Below are 14,754 nucleotides of genomic sequence, written 5' to 3' on the forward strand. Positions count from 1 at the left end.
TGGCCTAGACAATACATATTTTTCCCTATGCTCTTAAATGTCTCTGAATAGATTAATGATCTGTAAAAATGGCAGGATCAATAGTAACATTGTTGATCAAGGATGTTATGCAATACATAACAAAACTAACGCATGTGGATAAAAGTGCCTGCCAAATGCTCAAATGTTAACTAAACTAACTGCAACCTGCTTAAAAAAATATAATGCTTTAAAAAATACATATTGCTCATTATTAGCTGATACATTTACTAGTTAAGAAATGAGACCGTATTGTAAAGTTACACCAAATAACTTCCCAGCAGCCCGGGGCGCTTCAGTAAAGTATCCAGGTGTAATTTTCATTTCATTTTCTGCTCCACAAACACGCTCAGGTACTGATTATTGCACAGAATGACACAAAACACCATTTTCAGATGAACTGTATATGTTTGTTTACATGCTTTTAATATTTTAATAGTTCCATTCACAATCAAATAGTTCTTTGACTCGTAATTCAGTATTAATGTTGGCATGTTTTTTTTTTTTGTAGCTTTAAATTGCATTTTCGGCAAGCAAGATACAGCTGTTGGGTTAAAATATCAGATGCGTTTATTTCAAGTGCTGCATCTAAAAATCTCATAAAAAACCCGCGTCATTAATTACTTATAATTGCAACCTCTAAACACACATGGATTTTCAAAGCCCACATTTTAACTGTTGCATTAATGTCTTAACATCTTCCTAACACCATGACATTATATATATATATATATATATATATATATATATATATATATATATATATTTTTTTTTTTTTTTTTTTGTGAATATTCATCAAAGAAGCTCATCAAATTATAACTAGATAAAAAGTTCATGAAGACAAACTTTGACATTGGCTTGAGAAAGCCTGACCAGAAAGTTTGAAGTTTTAAAAGCTTGAAGTTTGAAGGTTTTGCAATAAAATAATTTTAAAGCTTAAAGTTTTAAGGGTTTGAAGGCAATAGTCTATCAGGAAACAAATTTTTGTTGGTCACAGAGCTTATTTTCTGCTATAATCCAAAAGCAAATGAAAAATTCCTATTGGGAATTGTCAAAGGAACCAGAGTGATGCTAGCATATGGGTTGGCCTTCAAAAATACATCATTGGAATAAGTCCAATAAAACATGGTACTGTCATGGTACTTTTCTGTAAGTGTTTCTAGGGCCCTTATGGTGTGCTGTATCTGCTGGTCTCCAGTGTGTTTCTCTGAGGATGTCCCATCAGGCTCTCCATGGCGGTCAGAGGCCTGCGGGTGGCGCTGCTGCTCTTCTGTGAGGCTTCGCTCAGGTGTTCAGAAGGCAAGCTGGAGGCAGCCGGAGATGAAGAAATCTGAGAACCACGACTGTAATCTGTCGTGCTGAGAGACTCCAAACCCCCGGATTCTCCTTCGGTCTTCGGCGAGGTGTTCTCTCCATCCTTATCATCCGATTTTGCTTTCTTCTACAGAGGAATAATGAGAGAGGTTCAATTTAAATATACAACCATCTCACATTAATGAACAAACTCATGCATTAGTGTGAGAAGCCATGGTAGACGTCAGGAAGGATAGCTGAACTTCCTCAATATTTCAAGAAAATTCTAACAACATTATTGGAAACAATAAGGCCCTATTAGTGAATGTTCGTTAATGCACTAACTAATGCGACCTCATTGTGAAGTGTTAACAGAGTTTGTAAGTAGTTGGAGATTTCATTGTTAGTAAAATCATTATAAATGATTTCTGAATTACTTATGAAAACATTAAGAGCAGCTCCTGAGGTCATTCAGACACTTTTGGGTTCATATATTTCTCATGTACTCTGTGTGAATATTTCATAAAGTGAGATTTTACGTCACATACCTTATTCTTCCTTTTCTTATGCTTCTTCTTCTTCTTCTTCTCATCATCACTGTCAGAAGATGAGGATCTGCTTGATGATGAAGATGATTCCTTTATGAAACAAGACGAGATATTCAGTGAGTGTTTTTCATATGCATCTGCAGTAAATATATAGAAATAAATCTGACCTTCACTTTCTTCTTCTTCTTCTTTTTCTTCTTCTTCTTTTTCTTCTTTTTGTCATCCTCACTGTCAGATGACGATGAAGAGCTACTCGAAGATGAAGATGAATCCTTAAACATACGGGAAAAAATAGTATGTATATCATGGCCACAATATAATAATTCATTCCCTAGTTTACTAAATCATGCACACGATATAATTTGTTCCCTCGACTAAATAAATGGTACTTTTACTTTCTTTTCACGTGCATCTGTGTAGTAACACTATATCAATAAATCTGACCTTCACTTTCTTCTTCTTTTTCTTCTTCTTCTTCTTCTTCTTCTTTTTCTTCTTTTTGTCATCCTCACTGTCAGATGATGAAGATGAATCCTTAAACAATAAAATAAAAGGCTTGTATTTTACTTCAGAGTACTTCTATGAAGAAGTAGTAGAAAAGATTCAAGGAAAACCAAAAAAATGTAATAAATAAACTGATATTGATTTAATAATTGGTACTTTTATTTTCTATGGAACACCATACATGACATGCAGAAAAAATATATATATCATGGCCAAGATATAATAATTTGTTCCTTCATTTACTAAATCTTGTGCACAATATAATATTTTTTCCCCTAGTTTTACTAAATTGTGCACAATATAATAATTAGTTCCCTCTTTTTACTAAATCCTACTCACGATATAATTTGTTCACTCGACAAAATAATTGGTACCCTTATTTTATTTTCACTTGCATCTGTGCAACAAAACTACATTAATGAATCTGACCTTTACTTTCTTTTTCTTCTTCTTTTCTTCTTCTTCTTCTTCTTTTTCTTCTTTTTGTCATCCTCACTGTCAGATGATGATGAAGAGCTACTCGATGATGAAGATGAATCCTTATAGAATTAAAGAAAAGGCTTGTATTTTACTTCAGAGTACTGCTATGACACGGTAGAAAACATTTAAGAAAAAACAAAAAACAAAATAAATAAACTGATATTGATTTAATAATTAGTACGAGCCCCACACATGACATGTGTAAAAAAATATGTATATCATGGCCAAGATATAATAATATGTTTCCTCATTTATTAAATCGTAGCCATGATATAATAATTCATTTCCTTTTTTATTTAAAATCAAAAAGAGGGAACAAATTATTATATCGTATGCATGATTTAGTTAAAACAGGGGAACAAATTAGTAAATCAGGACCATATACATATACGTGTGTCATGTGCGGGGCTCCATAACTCTTTTCACATGCATGAGTGAAATTGCAGTAAACTACATATCGTAAATGAATCCAACCTTCACTTTCTTTTTCTTCTTCTTTTTCTTCTTCTTCTTCTTCTTCTTCTTTTTGTCATCTTCACTGTCAGAGGACGATGAAGAGCTGTCTGATGATGACGATGATGAAACCTGAGGATTGAGAGGTTAATCTGCATTTACATTCATTTTATAAGCAAATTACATCTTCGTTGTGGCAGATTGATCTAGACCTCAGAAACAAGAATGAATCCAATAAACACATTCATTTAAGTTCAAGGTCACATAGTTCATTTCTGTCCTTACTTTCTTCTTCTTCTTCTTCTTCTTCTTCTTCTTCTTCTTCATGTCATCGTCACTGTCGGATGATGAAGAGGAGCTGGAATCCTGTTGGGAATAACAGCATGCCAACATGGTTTATTAAAGCAATAATACCCTCAGAGTCACTAAATACCATGAAAGTAATAACTCTGACTTTATTCTTGTCTTTCACACCGAATAAAGTCCCATCATTTTTTAACATTGAATGTCCTTTTCCACTCAAATACATCAGATTATCAGATTAAACAATGAGTTACAACTTCATATAATAAACCAATAATCAATCACAAAATCATAAACATCATACAGTTATTTAGTAATTTTGAATTAGCAAGAGATAGAGATCCGTCACCTGCACACTAGTGCACTTTACACTGGCAGTGACTGAGAAAATGTGTTTTTTACACATTAATGAAGTAAACCTTTCATTCATTCACATTTCATATTGAGGAGTCAGACATGTATCTGGGTTCATTACACACAAACCTTCTTCTTTTTCTTTACTTTCTTCTTTTTGTCTTTCTGTTTGTCGTCTTCTCCCTCATCATCAGACATATGGCCATCATCCCTGGCAGAGGTCAAGTCCGCAGACTCAGCAGGAAGTGCTGCAGAGGACAGGAAGTTGCTTTTGCATGAGTCATGTGACCACTGTGGGAGTTTGGAAACAATCCTCACATGCAGCATTATTTTAGTATCATTGAAATACTAAATTCTTGTATTTTCCATTTTCATTTTAGTTATTTTTTTAGTAATTTTGATGTGTTTTTGTCATTTTTTATACTAAAATCAATAAAAAACATTTTTGTTACTTAAAATTATATATATATATATATATATATATATATATATATATATATATAGTACATCAAGTTAAACTAAATGAAAATAAGAAAAGCTTTTTGGTAACTACCTGAAATAAAAATAATAATAAAAAAAAGTTAGATCAACACATTTCCATTTTCACATTTCCATGTTTTTGTCATTTTTATTGGTTAGCGTTTTTTTTTAAATGTTTTTTTATGATTTTTTTGTTTATTAATTTTTTATTCTATATGTGTGTTTTTTTGTTTTTTTTTGGCAACTAGCAGAAATAAAAGTAAATATTATTATTTCATAATATTTTATTTCAAGTAAAAAAAAAAAATGTTTTTTTTTATGAGTTTGTTTTTAGTTTTAGTCAACTAAACCATGACTCACATGTTTAGATCAACATAGATATATATTCTATTATTAATAATTTTTAATTATATAATAATACTATTATATTATGCATTTTTATGACTTTTCCCACCCATAAAAAACACAATTTTTATAAATCCATGACTGTGAGAAAAAAGTTTTGAATCCCGCTTTCTCCTCCAATATTCATTGGGACACAGTGGACACCTCGAGAGTTAAAACGTCTGAACAGGATTGAAGTACACTAAAATCTAAATAAATAAATAAAAGCAGCTCACCACATGAAGATGAAGAGACAGTCACACAGTCGTCTGTCAGCTTTCCATCTTCCTGTTTCAGCTCAAGCACCTGTGACAGACAGAGAATTAAACCGACATCAACTCGATGTCATCCTAGATGGCAATGAGATTAAACGGAAAGCAAATGGAGACTGAATTTCTCAGGTGTTTGTGTGACTAATGTTCTCACCTTCTTGTCCTTCTCTCCATCTGAGTCGCCCTCCGAGTCCTGCGTAACATGTTATAATGAGCTTGATCATGAGCTTGATTCTGTTCAATTTGATTTTAACACTTTGAACTTACTTTGAAACTACTTTTTAAAGCAGAGTCATAGAGAGAAGTGAGTCAGACGTATTGTGTCGGTTACTGACAGATCCCCCGTACGGCAATTAAAGCAGCAGTCGTTAGTGTCGGACAATATTCATGTATAATGACCACTGTGACTCATGACTCATTTTTTTGAACCTTTATCTTTTCTTAGTCATTCTTATGTTTTGTAAGAATATTTTCGACACACTGACAGATGAACATGAAATTCAAATCGGTCCCATTTAATTTCCTAAATGAATGTTTTGGATCATGTTGACTTTTCTGTCTGCATTTAAATACAATTTGATGATTTTTTTTAGAACTTTTTGAGTCTTCTTGCTGCATTGTACCTTCTTCTTTTCCTTTTTCTTTTTCTTCTTTTTGTCTTTCTTCTTCTTCTTCTTTTTCGTCTTCTCCTCATCTTCACTGGAGCTGTCAGAGGAAGAACCACTTGATTCCTAACAGACAGCGGCACAGAAAGAAAAGGACGTTTAACTTGCATTAAACAATTAAAGTGGGTCGCACATCGGACGAGAAGCGCAGTGCCGTGTCTAGGACAACTCACAGGTAGAGTGAAGTTTACTCTTACTAGCTGGCCTCTGTTACATATATATTACCTATGAAGGCAATCAACGAATCAATGACTGTTATAACGCAGGCAAAAGTTACATATGCTTTTAGAGCAACATACACTCATAGAAAACAAACTGCTCGAATTTAAAGACGTGGCGCTGTGCTTCTCGTCCAGTGTATGACCCCCTTAACAAAACACAAAAATGCTTCTTGCTGTACCTTCATCTTCTTTTTGGTCTTCTTTTTCTTCTTCTTCTTCTTCTTCTTCTTGTGATCATCCTCACTGTCTGATGAGGAAGATGAGCTTTCAGAGGAGGAAGATGAGCTGGAATGCTGAGAAACAGAGACAGAGATTTCAGATTCCAGACAGATGCTGTTGAAATAAAAATCCCCCTGCACTTTATACCTTTTTCTTCATCTTCTTCTTCCTCTTCTTCATTTTCTTCTTCTTCTTGTTATTCTTCTTCTTTTTCTTTTTCTTCTTCTTCTTTTTCTTTTTTTCATTCTCACTGTCAGCTGAATCCTGGGGAAATTAAGTGAAATTAATCATGCACTAAAAAGAGAGGCAATCAACAAAATGAGAGATATTATCTTTCAAATTAAAAAGTAAAGCCATTAAAAATAAAAAGTTGCTAAACAATAGAGCAGGGTTATTAATGTTAACTAAACTATTAAAAACATTTCTGTTAATTGAAATTAAGCTGAAATAAAATCAAATATAAATATTAGTTGAACAACTTAAACTAAATGAAAATTATAAATGCTGTAAATTATAAATTATATATTTATATAAATTATAAATATAAATGCTGCCTTGGCAATAAACTGAAATAAGTTTAAGTTGAAGCAATTAAATTATTAACTGTAAATAAATAAAAACTAAAACTGAAATAAAAATAAATTAAACCTAAATAGCAATATTAAAAATAATAATAATAAAAAAAGCACAATGAAATTACTAAAAAATTAAACTAACCTTAACATAAAAACTAAAAATATAAAATAAAAGCTAATTCAAAATATTAATAAAACTAAAATAACACTGCAATATTGACAGACTTCGTAAACAGGAGTAATTACTTTGTCTTTCTTCTTTATCTTCTCCTCGTCTCCAGCAAGAGTTAATTCAGCGTGTCCCTCCAGACCTGATAGAGAGCAAACATCACAGACTAACTTGAGTTTGCATGTTTTATGGGGACTTTCCATAGACATAATGATTTTTATACTGTACAAACTGTATATTCTCTCCCCTAACCCAGTAGTTCCCAAATGTTTTACAGTAGAGTATCTCCTGAGGCATTTGACATAATTAATTCCATTCATTTACTTTACTTAATATAATAAATAAAGCAATAAATGAAACAAAATCAAATGAAATCAGTATCAACATAGCCATCTTTGCACTGCATCTAGATGATTAACACACTGTTTAATGCTGCTCAGAGGTGGCATGAATGCAGTTACAATGGCAAAAATAATGTTATGAGATAATGTTTTAAATAAAAAAATGTTCATTTGAGAAATATGAAATGATGGTAGAAATGAAGTGGTACCTTTAAATATTAAACTCAACCACTAGTAGGTGGCAGCAAGTCACTATCTTAATAAACGAGTCACTCGTTTATTCAGTAAGGAAGCAAGTGGCTGTATTTATGAATGAGTCATTGAATCATTGACTCTCCCGATTCGTTCAAAGCTGTAGATTAACTTCACTAGTGAAACAATGCCAAGTGTTGCTTGGAGACGCACAACAGGAAACAATATTGACAATACTGTGTTTGTTCAACTGTTGTAAATCAATGTCACATTTGCAATCATGTGGATATTCTGGAAAAATTGCATTCTTGCTCATATAATATATGACTAACATTAAAAACAAGAACTCACACAGGGTATTCTGTATCGAAGAGAGTTTGAGTCTTAAAACGATCTCTATGCACAGTCTATGTCTATATTTGTTCTTCATGCTAGTAAGTGATAAATCCCCACTTGTAAAAAGGGATATTGTTGAGAACGGCAGTAATGTAGCGCGATTTGCTAAGGCAGCAGAGCTTGACATTACCACCCGACAACCCGCCAAATGCGGATGGATTTCATCAGTGGCCACTAGCCACTTTGGTAGATTGAGTTTTAAATATAATAAATACATTTTCAAATGTTGTCAAAATAGATTTTTCGATACATATCAATACTGAAATATCTGAAATGCTTCCAATACTAATTTTCTGCAGAATAGATACACGATACCAGCTGCTCTTTTCTCTCTCTTCACCTCCTCTCAGTACTAAATTGAGTTGTTTTTCGCTGCTTATTGCACTTAAACAGTCAAATACACATAAAATTATGTCAAAATGCCGGTCTTGGCGAGTATTCACATAAACACAGTCAATTATGTTTGAAGTGAACGTAAACAGTTGAGAAAGAAAACGCATGTGTACCAGTGTAATGGATCAGTGCGTCAGGTCTTAAAGTGACAGCAGCCTAATAAACCTGCTGCCAAATTATGAAATAATATTAAAAATATCTATATGGCAGTTTTTCCCCATGGTGTCGATTGTTGTCGAAAATTGTGGCCAGTGAAAATGCTGAGTGGCTAGTATGTTTGGAAAACCAGTGACTGCTGAGCAGAAAAATTAATGTCAAGCCCTGTAAGGCAGCATACTCTGCACACAACCTGTCATATGCAAGTTTCGACCACAAAAGTTGAGGTAATTTGACTGGATGTAATGTAGCTATTTGACTTTATACGGCACTATAATTTTCCAGATTTTACACTAGATGTGACATTTTGCTTGTTAGGATATTTGCCATCTTTGTGGGGACATTTTGTCCACATAACACAGGGTTTACGAGGACTACACACACACACACACACACACACACCTGCCCTGTGATCCGTCTTACCTTCTTCTTTCAGAATAACCGGCTCTGCCGTCTCACTGATTTTCATTTTCTTCTTTTTCTTCTTTTCATCCTGTTGAGGAGAGCGTGTGAGTGAGTCAATTTGGGAGCGTGACCCAGATAAGTCATGAAGAAGATGTAAATGTTGTTGTTTTGTGGTAAACACATATATTTCATAATTAGGACAGCAGCCATGAGACACACTCAACAAATCCTGTTTTGCACAACCGAGCCGTGACTGTAGTTTATCACACCGTGACTCAGTCTACTTCCCTTCCTCTGCAGAACAGTGGTAAATAAACACGGCCTTTATTTAAAGTTCACCCGAAAAGTACAAAAAAAGTGTGTATGCAAAAGTATACAATGACTATTGGCTGTCCAACTCCAAAAAAAAAATAAAACAAAATAAAACAATTAAATAAAAATATAATAAATATACTGCAAAACTATAAATATAAAATAAAATTAATTGCTATCCACAAAAATAAAAATCAATTTGTCTTACACGGAGGAACAAAATGGGTTTGGAACAGCAAAGAAAAAACCCCATCATAAAGAGAAAAGACAATATTTTCCCCCTTTTATTGGTTGAACTACTTTAAAAAAAAAAAATCATAAAAAGAATGCAAATCACTGTAGAAACTGGTTAATCACTCTGTCCCTGTTTTTGCTTTAATGCTTCATGTTAAAAACAGCTGAACTTCCTCATATAATCACAGGTGATGGAGTGTTTATGAATGCTAAAAGCTGATTTGGTGAACTCTGTCGGCCTGATTGGCAGCATTATAGAGCACAGGTGCATTCTGGGTTCTGTTTAACATCAGAGAGTACAAATCTCTACACTAAAACACACTTTCATCTCCTCATACGTGTGAGAAATACAGATTGCCCAAGCACTTTAAGCTCTAGATTTGCACTTACTATAGTAAATCACAGGACAGTGATGACATGTTGCAACATTCTTTTGTTTGTTGAGTGCACTAGTTGCCACACTGCAACGGTTGGGTGGGTGATCATTAAATATGCAACCATTTAAGAATATTAATCTGCTCACCTCGCTACTGTCACTATCTGAGGATGAGGACGATGATGATGATGATGACGAAGATGATGATGATGAGGAAGATGAGCTGCACTTCTGTGTGAGGCAGTTGACAGAGTTATTGCACAACACGGAAACAAACATGTAAGAACCTGCTCAAGAACGTGTCATTAATGCTTGTTATATTTTCTGTGGGGGTGTGTGTTGCAATTTTCCCCTAATTACACACAAAGTGAAGTATTCTCTTCAAATGTCGAAAAACACGGGTCAAATGTCATTTATATGTTCGCATTTAACAGATGCTTTTATCCAAAGCGACTTACAAAAGAGGAACAAAAGCTATTTGTCAACATCTCTGCTTCTCGTCCTCTGATAATAAAATAAAACCAGTAGAAAGATAATTAATGTGCTCATTAAGCTCTAATTAGGCATGTGAGTGGGATGATACTATGTTTTTCTTGTTTTGCAACCAAAGTACCTTGCATCTTTTCTTCTTCAGCTTTTTCTTCTTCTTTTTCTTGTCTTTATCATCATCCTCACTGTCGGAGGAAGATGTGGAGCTGTCACGTGACCGGTGGTCCTTCTGGAGAGGTAAAGATACAAGGAAGAAGTGTGAATCAAATAATATCCTTCCACAGGAAGTGGAAAGGGAAATGTATCTATTGTGCACCATTTAAATAAGCTTGACTAAACTTTCCCACCTTTCCATCCTTCACACCTGGAACTTTCCAATCCCCGGCTCCTTCCTCCAGTTCATTCCTGCACTCAGACTCTCCAGCTGCACACATGCAGTTTAAAGGAAATGGCAATTTATTTATATAGCACAATTATATTCAACATACATCGTCTAATGTGCTTTACAATAACTACAAACACAGAAAACACAAAAAGTAAAAAAACAAAACACACAAAAATAAAATTGTAGAAAAATACCATAAAATAAGTGCTTCAACATTATAAAATAACAATGAAGCACAATGGAAGGGTGCTTCAACAAGTATTAAATGCTTTATCAAACAGATAAAGGAGAGTAATATTAACATCTGCATATATTATTCATGATATATATAGCCCATAGCTGCCTTTACTGTTGTGCAATGGCTGGATCAAGTTTTAAACAGTAATTCAATTGTAATTGTCACAATTAAGATAAGCAAAAAGAAATGTTTACATCACTCTGTGTTTGAAGAATATTCAGTCAGCACATTATAAATCCTTATTATTTAAAGGGGCTATATGTAGAATTCAGAAACCCTTGTTATTTGCGACACCGGTGGCCTTTAAGTGTATTGCAACCAGAAACTCACTGCTCGTGCTCGTGTACGCGTAACACACAAGAAACTGAACGTGATTAAACGCCCCGAAGTTCTTTGTCCTTCTTTTTTTTTGGAAGTAAAAATAAGTTACCTTTGCGGTGATATACTGCTAAGGAACATTCCGACGCCGTCCACACAAAAATGACAGCGGTGAGAAAACAGCAATTCAGAAAGCATTTGATCGTAGTGATGTGGATATGTTTACAGCAGCTCTGCGATTCCCCGGCATCATGTCGACAGATGAGGTCATTAAAATTACACTGTTATTATTTGAGACTGTAGACTATAGGGGCCTCATTTATAAAGCGTGCGTATGCACAGATTTGATCTTAGAGTGATATTTATAAAAACGGTCTTTGACGTGGAAATGTGCTTAGCGCCACGTCAGGGTCTGAGCAGACGTGCACACTTTTCCTTGTCAGATTACTGCAGGTTTTTGGAAATCTAAGCTATTCTTGCAGCTCGCCATTCTAAATTAAAGGATTTGGACGATGACTGCTGATCTTTTATATGTAAATGACATTAATTAGGTGTCGCGGAGAACTGAAACCATTCAGCTGCGAGTTCAAGATCATTTGTGATCTATAGATTTCACATCTAAAAGAGAAGCGTACGCTCGTTTTCTGTGTGTACGTTCATGCTATGAATCACACGTACACACATCTGAGAAATGATTGTAAGATCAAATTTAGGATGGTTTCTGTGCAACATTTTATAAATGAGGCCCTAGATCTGGCTATAGTTTGATTTAATCCCTTTCCCTTGGATGACACGTTGACATTATACAGAATAGCTCTTTCGGTATTATCCTGAACATAGTCTAAGCATTAGTTTCATGTGTCATAGAAGAACAGAGGCTCGCGGGAGCGCACGTAAACATCACAGCCTTTTGAATTTCCCGGCAAAAACGTCCCGAGTCCTTCACATAAAAATCAGTCTACAGGCATTCATAGACAACCTAGGAAGTCTGGGAAGGTCTCATTTTTAAAGTTTCGTTACAAGCTCTTCACAAATTGGCAATAAAAACGCGATTATACATTACAGTTATTACATATAGCCCCTTTAACATTTACAATATTTGCAAATATATGCAAAAAAAAAATATATATATAAATACCATATAATTCCTATATAATAACTGTATTACAGCATATATTGTGCTCAGTTCTGCTACTCTGTTCTTTTATGAAAACTCAAGCTTATTTAAGCTAAACTCTCCCAATATACATTATTGGTAACACTAGTATTATACACTCAAAGACATTTTTCTAAAAATATGGCACAATGTACTGTGTTAATATCAAGAATTTTTATGTAGTCTTATTGATTTTTACAGGTGTTTATTTGAATTAGGTATTGCATTGCTTTGTTTGTTTTAGGGTTAAAGGTTCACAAACCTTTTCTTGGCAGAAAATGACCACTACCTTTTGCACTTTTCTACTTATTTTTTCTTAAGTTAATTTTCTTGTATATCACCTTTTAATTAGCCTAATAGTGGCTAAAAAGATAATGTAGATCAATTGTTAAGTTGAATAAACAATTCATTCAGAATCATTTTATCAATCTACTATATATATATATAAAAAACTTACGTTTGTCTACAAACATATACCGAGAAGCATTACACTCTATTCAATCTCTTTGTCGTTCATTTGACTTGACACTGATTTTTCCACGGTTGTATTACCTGAAAGCTGCCCGGAGTCCATTTGCTCGTCGGGTGAATCTGAATCTGTCCTCACATGACTGCTGACAGGTGTTTTTGTACCTGAAGGAGGGGCATAACCTTGTCTTCCGCTATTCCTACTCATGAATATTAATTAAAACGTTGACTTTCGCAAAGTAGGTCCAGAAGTTTTTCTGATCGGATGATGTCGACGCAATTCAACAGTTGAATAAACAAACAGAGTTTTATGAATATTAATAAAGCTACGAGCCTGGACACTGCAAGGAAGCGATAGCAACAACTTTACTGAGATCTATTAAATATTCATGAACTAAGCCTTTACATAAATTCATAAACTCGCACAGGCACGTCGTTTTCTTTGAGTCGTTTGTCATTTAGTTTTAATACAATAACTAAATCCTCTCAGTAGCACTTAATCTTAACTGTAACAGCAGATCAGGAGGTTTCTCACGCCCTTTGTAAACACTGAGAGGGTGTGTACTTGTTTTCTCCGTGCCTGTGTCTCTCCGACGTAAAAAGACAGTGACAGTGTAACACGTTGCTCGTGCAGAGAAGAATCCTGTGCTATGGCGAAGGATTAATGCAGCTTCTTCTTTTCTTTTCAAACAGAATATCAAACAGTATGTATATTATGCAACAGAATAAAACTAAAACATTACAGATCATATTATGCAGCATCATATAGTTTTTGCTTACAAATAATAAAACCTGTGCTGATGATTTGTGATGTAAAACGGCTGACTCAAGCTACTTTTGGAGACTCAGGGTGACAGAGCAGAAATCAACAGACTCTGTCACGATGTCATGTTTTTCCATGATGTTGCAAAGCAGCTTGTGCAGTTGAACCCGTTGAGCTGGGTTACCAGTTTGAGTGCCTTTTCATGTAGATTCATTTATGTAGAAATGTGTGGGGCCGACAGATTTACCTGAAGTCTCGCATGACAAGAAAAATAAATTATATTCACATTATTAATAACAGGCCTACAAATTCTGTGCAGGATATTGTTGTTCAGAGGTTTGAGATGCTGCAGGTGCTTAAGAACACACAATGGAACACTAATTAGTGAATACTGCGCTGTTTACACTCTAGTGCATACTATTTTTCTTTAATTAGCAAGTGAAACAATGTGCATTATGCAACAATAAGCTAAACCTATATCTGGAAATACTCTTACTGCAATATATAGAATATATATTGCCAAAACTTATTGCATGGAATCAGAGCACATTAGTCAAAAATACTGTATCCCACAATGAACTAAAAGAAATATGCAGGGTGCATTGTGATCATCCATGACAATTTTGTGCAAAATGATGGCATCAGATAATGAAGTTGAAAGTGGAAGCTCAAAATGAGCATGTTGCATTGTGGGTTACAGTATTTTATATATGCAATAGGTCACCTGGTATTCCGTGTGTGCAGTATACATACTACATACTGCATTATGTTAGTATGCTGTTCTTACAGCCAGAGAAGATGTTTTACTAAAGCCAGAGGTGTGGATCCTCCTCTCTTTAGCTGACACTGATCAGTATCTTGTTGTGAGGCTCCTCCTGCGGCATTCTGGGAATGAATTATCATGCTGAAATATCGTGTATCAGGTATTGTTCTTAAACGCAGCCCCAGGTTCTGTTTCCAGGAGCTTGTGAGTGGATTACGTGTTCATTTCTTTCTCTGTGGAAACCTGATGAGTTTCCAGAAGCCAGCGCAGGTTCTGAGTAGGTTATAATGATAGTGCAGCTTAATCAGACTGAAGTGTGTGTTGTGCTTTATTGTTGCTGTGTGTGTGTGAGAGAGAGATTAGTGCTTGATTATAAAAATGGGTTATTGTGATACTGGATGCTGTACACAAATACACAAATACAATATACT

General features: G+C 34.5%; 1 protein-coding gene across 3 annotated transcripts; it reads right to left on the reverse strand.

The window, feature by feature from the left end:
- Positions 1-419: 419 nt before the first annotated feature.
- On the reverse strand, positions 420-13,110 carry LOC127495175 (nucleolar protein dao-5-like). Of its 3 annotated transcripts, XM_051861829.1 has the most exons (18): positions 12,882-13,104; positions 10,580-10,656; positions 10,357-10,461; positions 9,891-9,974; positions 8,840-8,909; positions 7,016-7,080; positions 6,342-6,458; positions 6,155-6,268; positions 5,713-5,820; positions 5,244-5,282; positions 5,054-5,123; positions 4,083-4,201; positions 3,582-3,662; positions 3,318-3,428; positions 2,304-2,393; positions 2,027-2,131; positions 1,860-1,949; positions 420-1,459 (listed from the first exon to the last, which is right to left on the reverse strand). In XM_051861829.1, exons 1-18 carry the CDS (start codon positions 13,003-13,005, stop codon positions 1,187-1,189), a joined length of 1,842 nt encoding a protein of 613 aa, XP_051717789.1. In that variant the 5' UTR covers positions 13,006-13,104; the 3' UTR covers positions 420-1,186. The 3 variants fall into 3 exon arrangements, with proteins under 3 accessions (XP_051717789.1, XP_051717791.1, XP_051717790.1); XM_051861831.1 differs by lacking the exon at positions 2,027-2,131 and having other exon boundaries at positions 12,882-13,110; XM_051861830.1 differs by lacking the exon at positions 2,304-2,393 and having other exon boundaries at positions 12,882-13,107.
- Positions 13,111-14,754: the final 1,644 nt, after the last annotated feature.

This window comes from Ctenopharyngodon idella, chromosome 15, assembly GCF_019924925.1.
Source record: "Ctenopharyngodon idella isolate HZGC_01 chromosome 15, HZGC01, whole genome shotgun sequence".
NCBI lineage: Eukaryota > Metazoa > Chordata > Actinopteri > Cypriniformes > Xenocyprididae > Ctenopharyngodon > Ctenopharyngodon idella.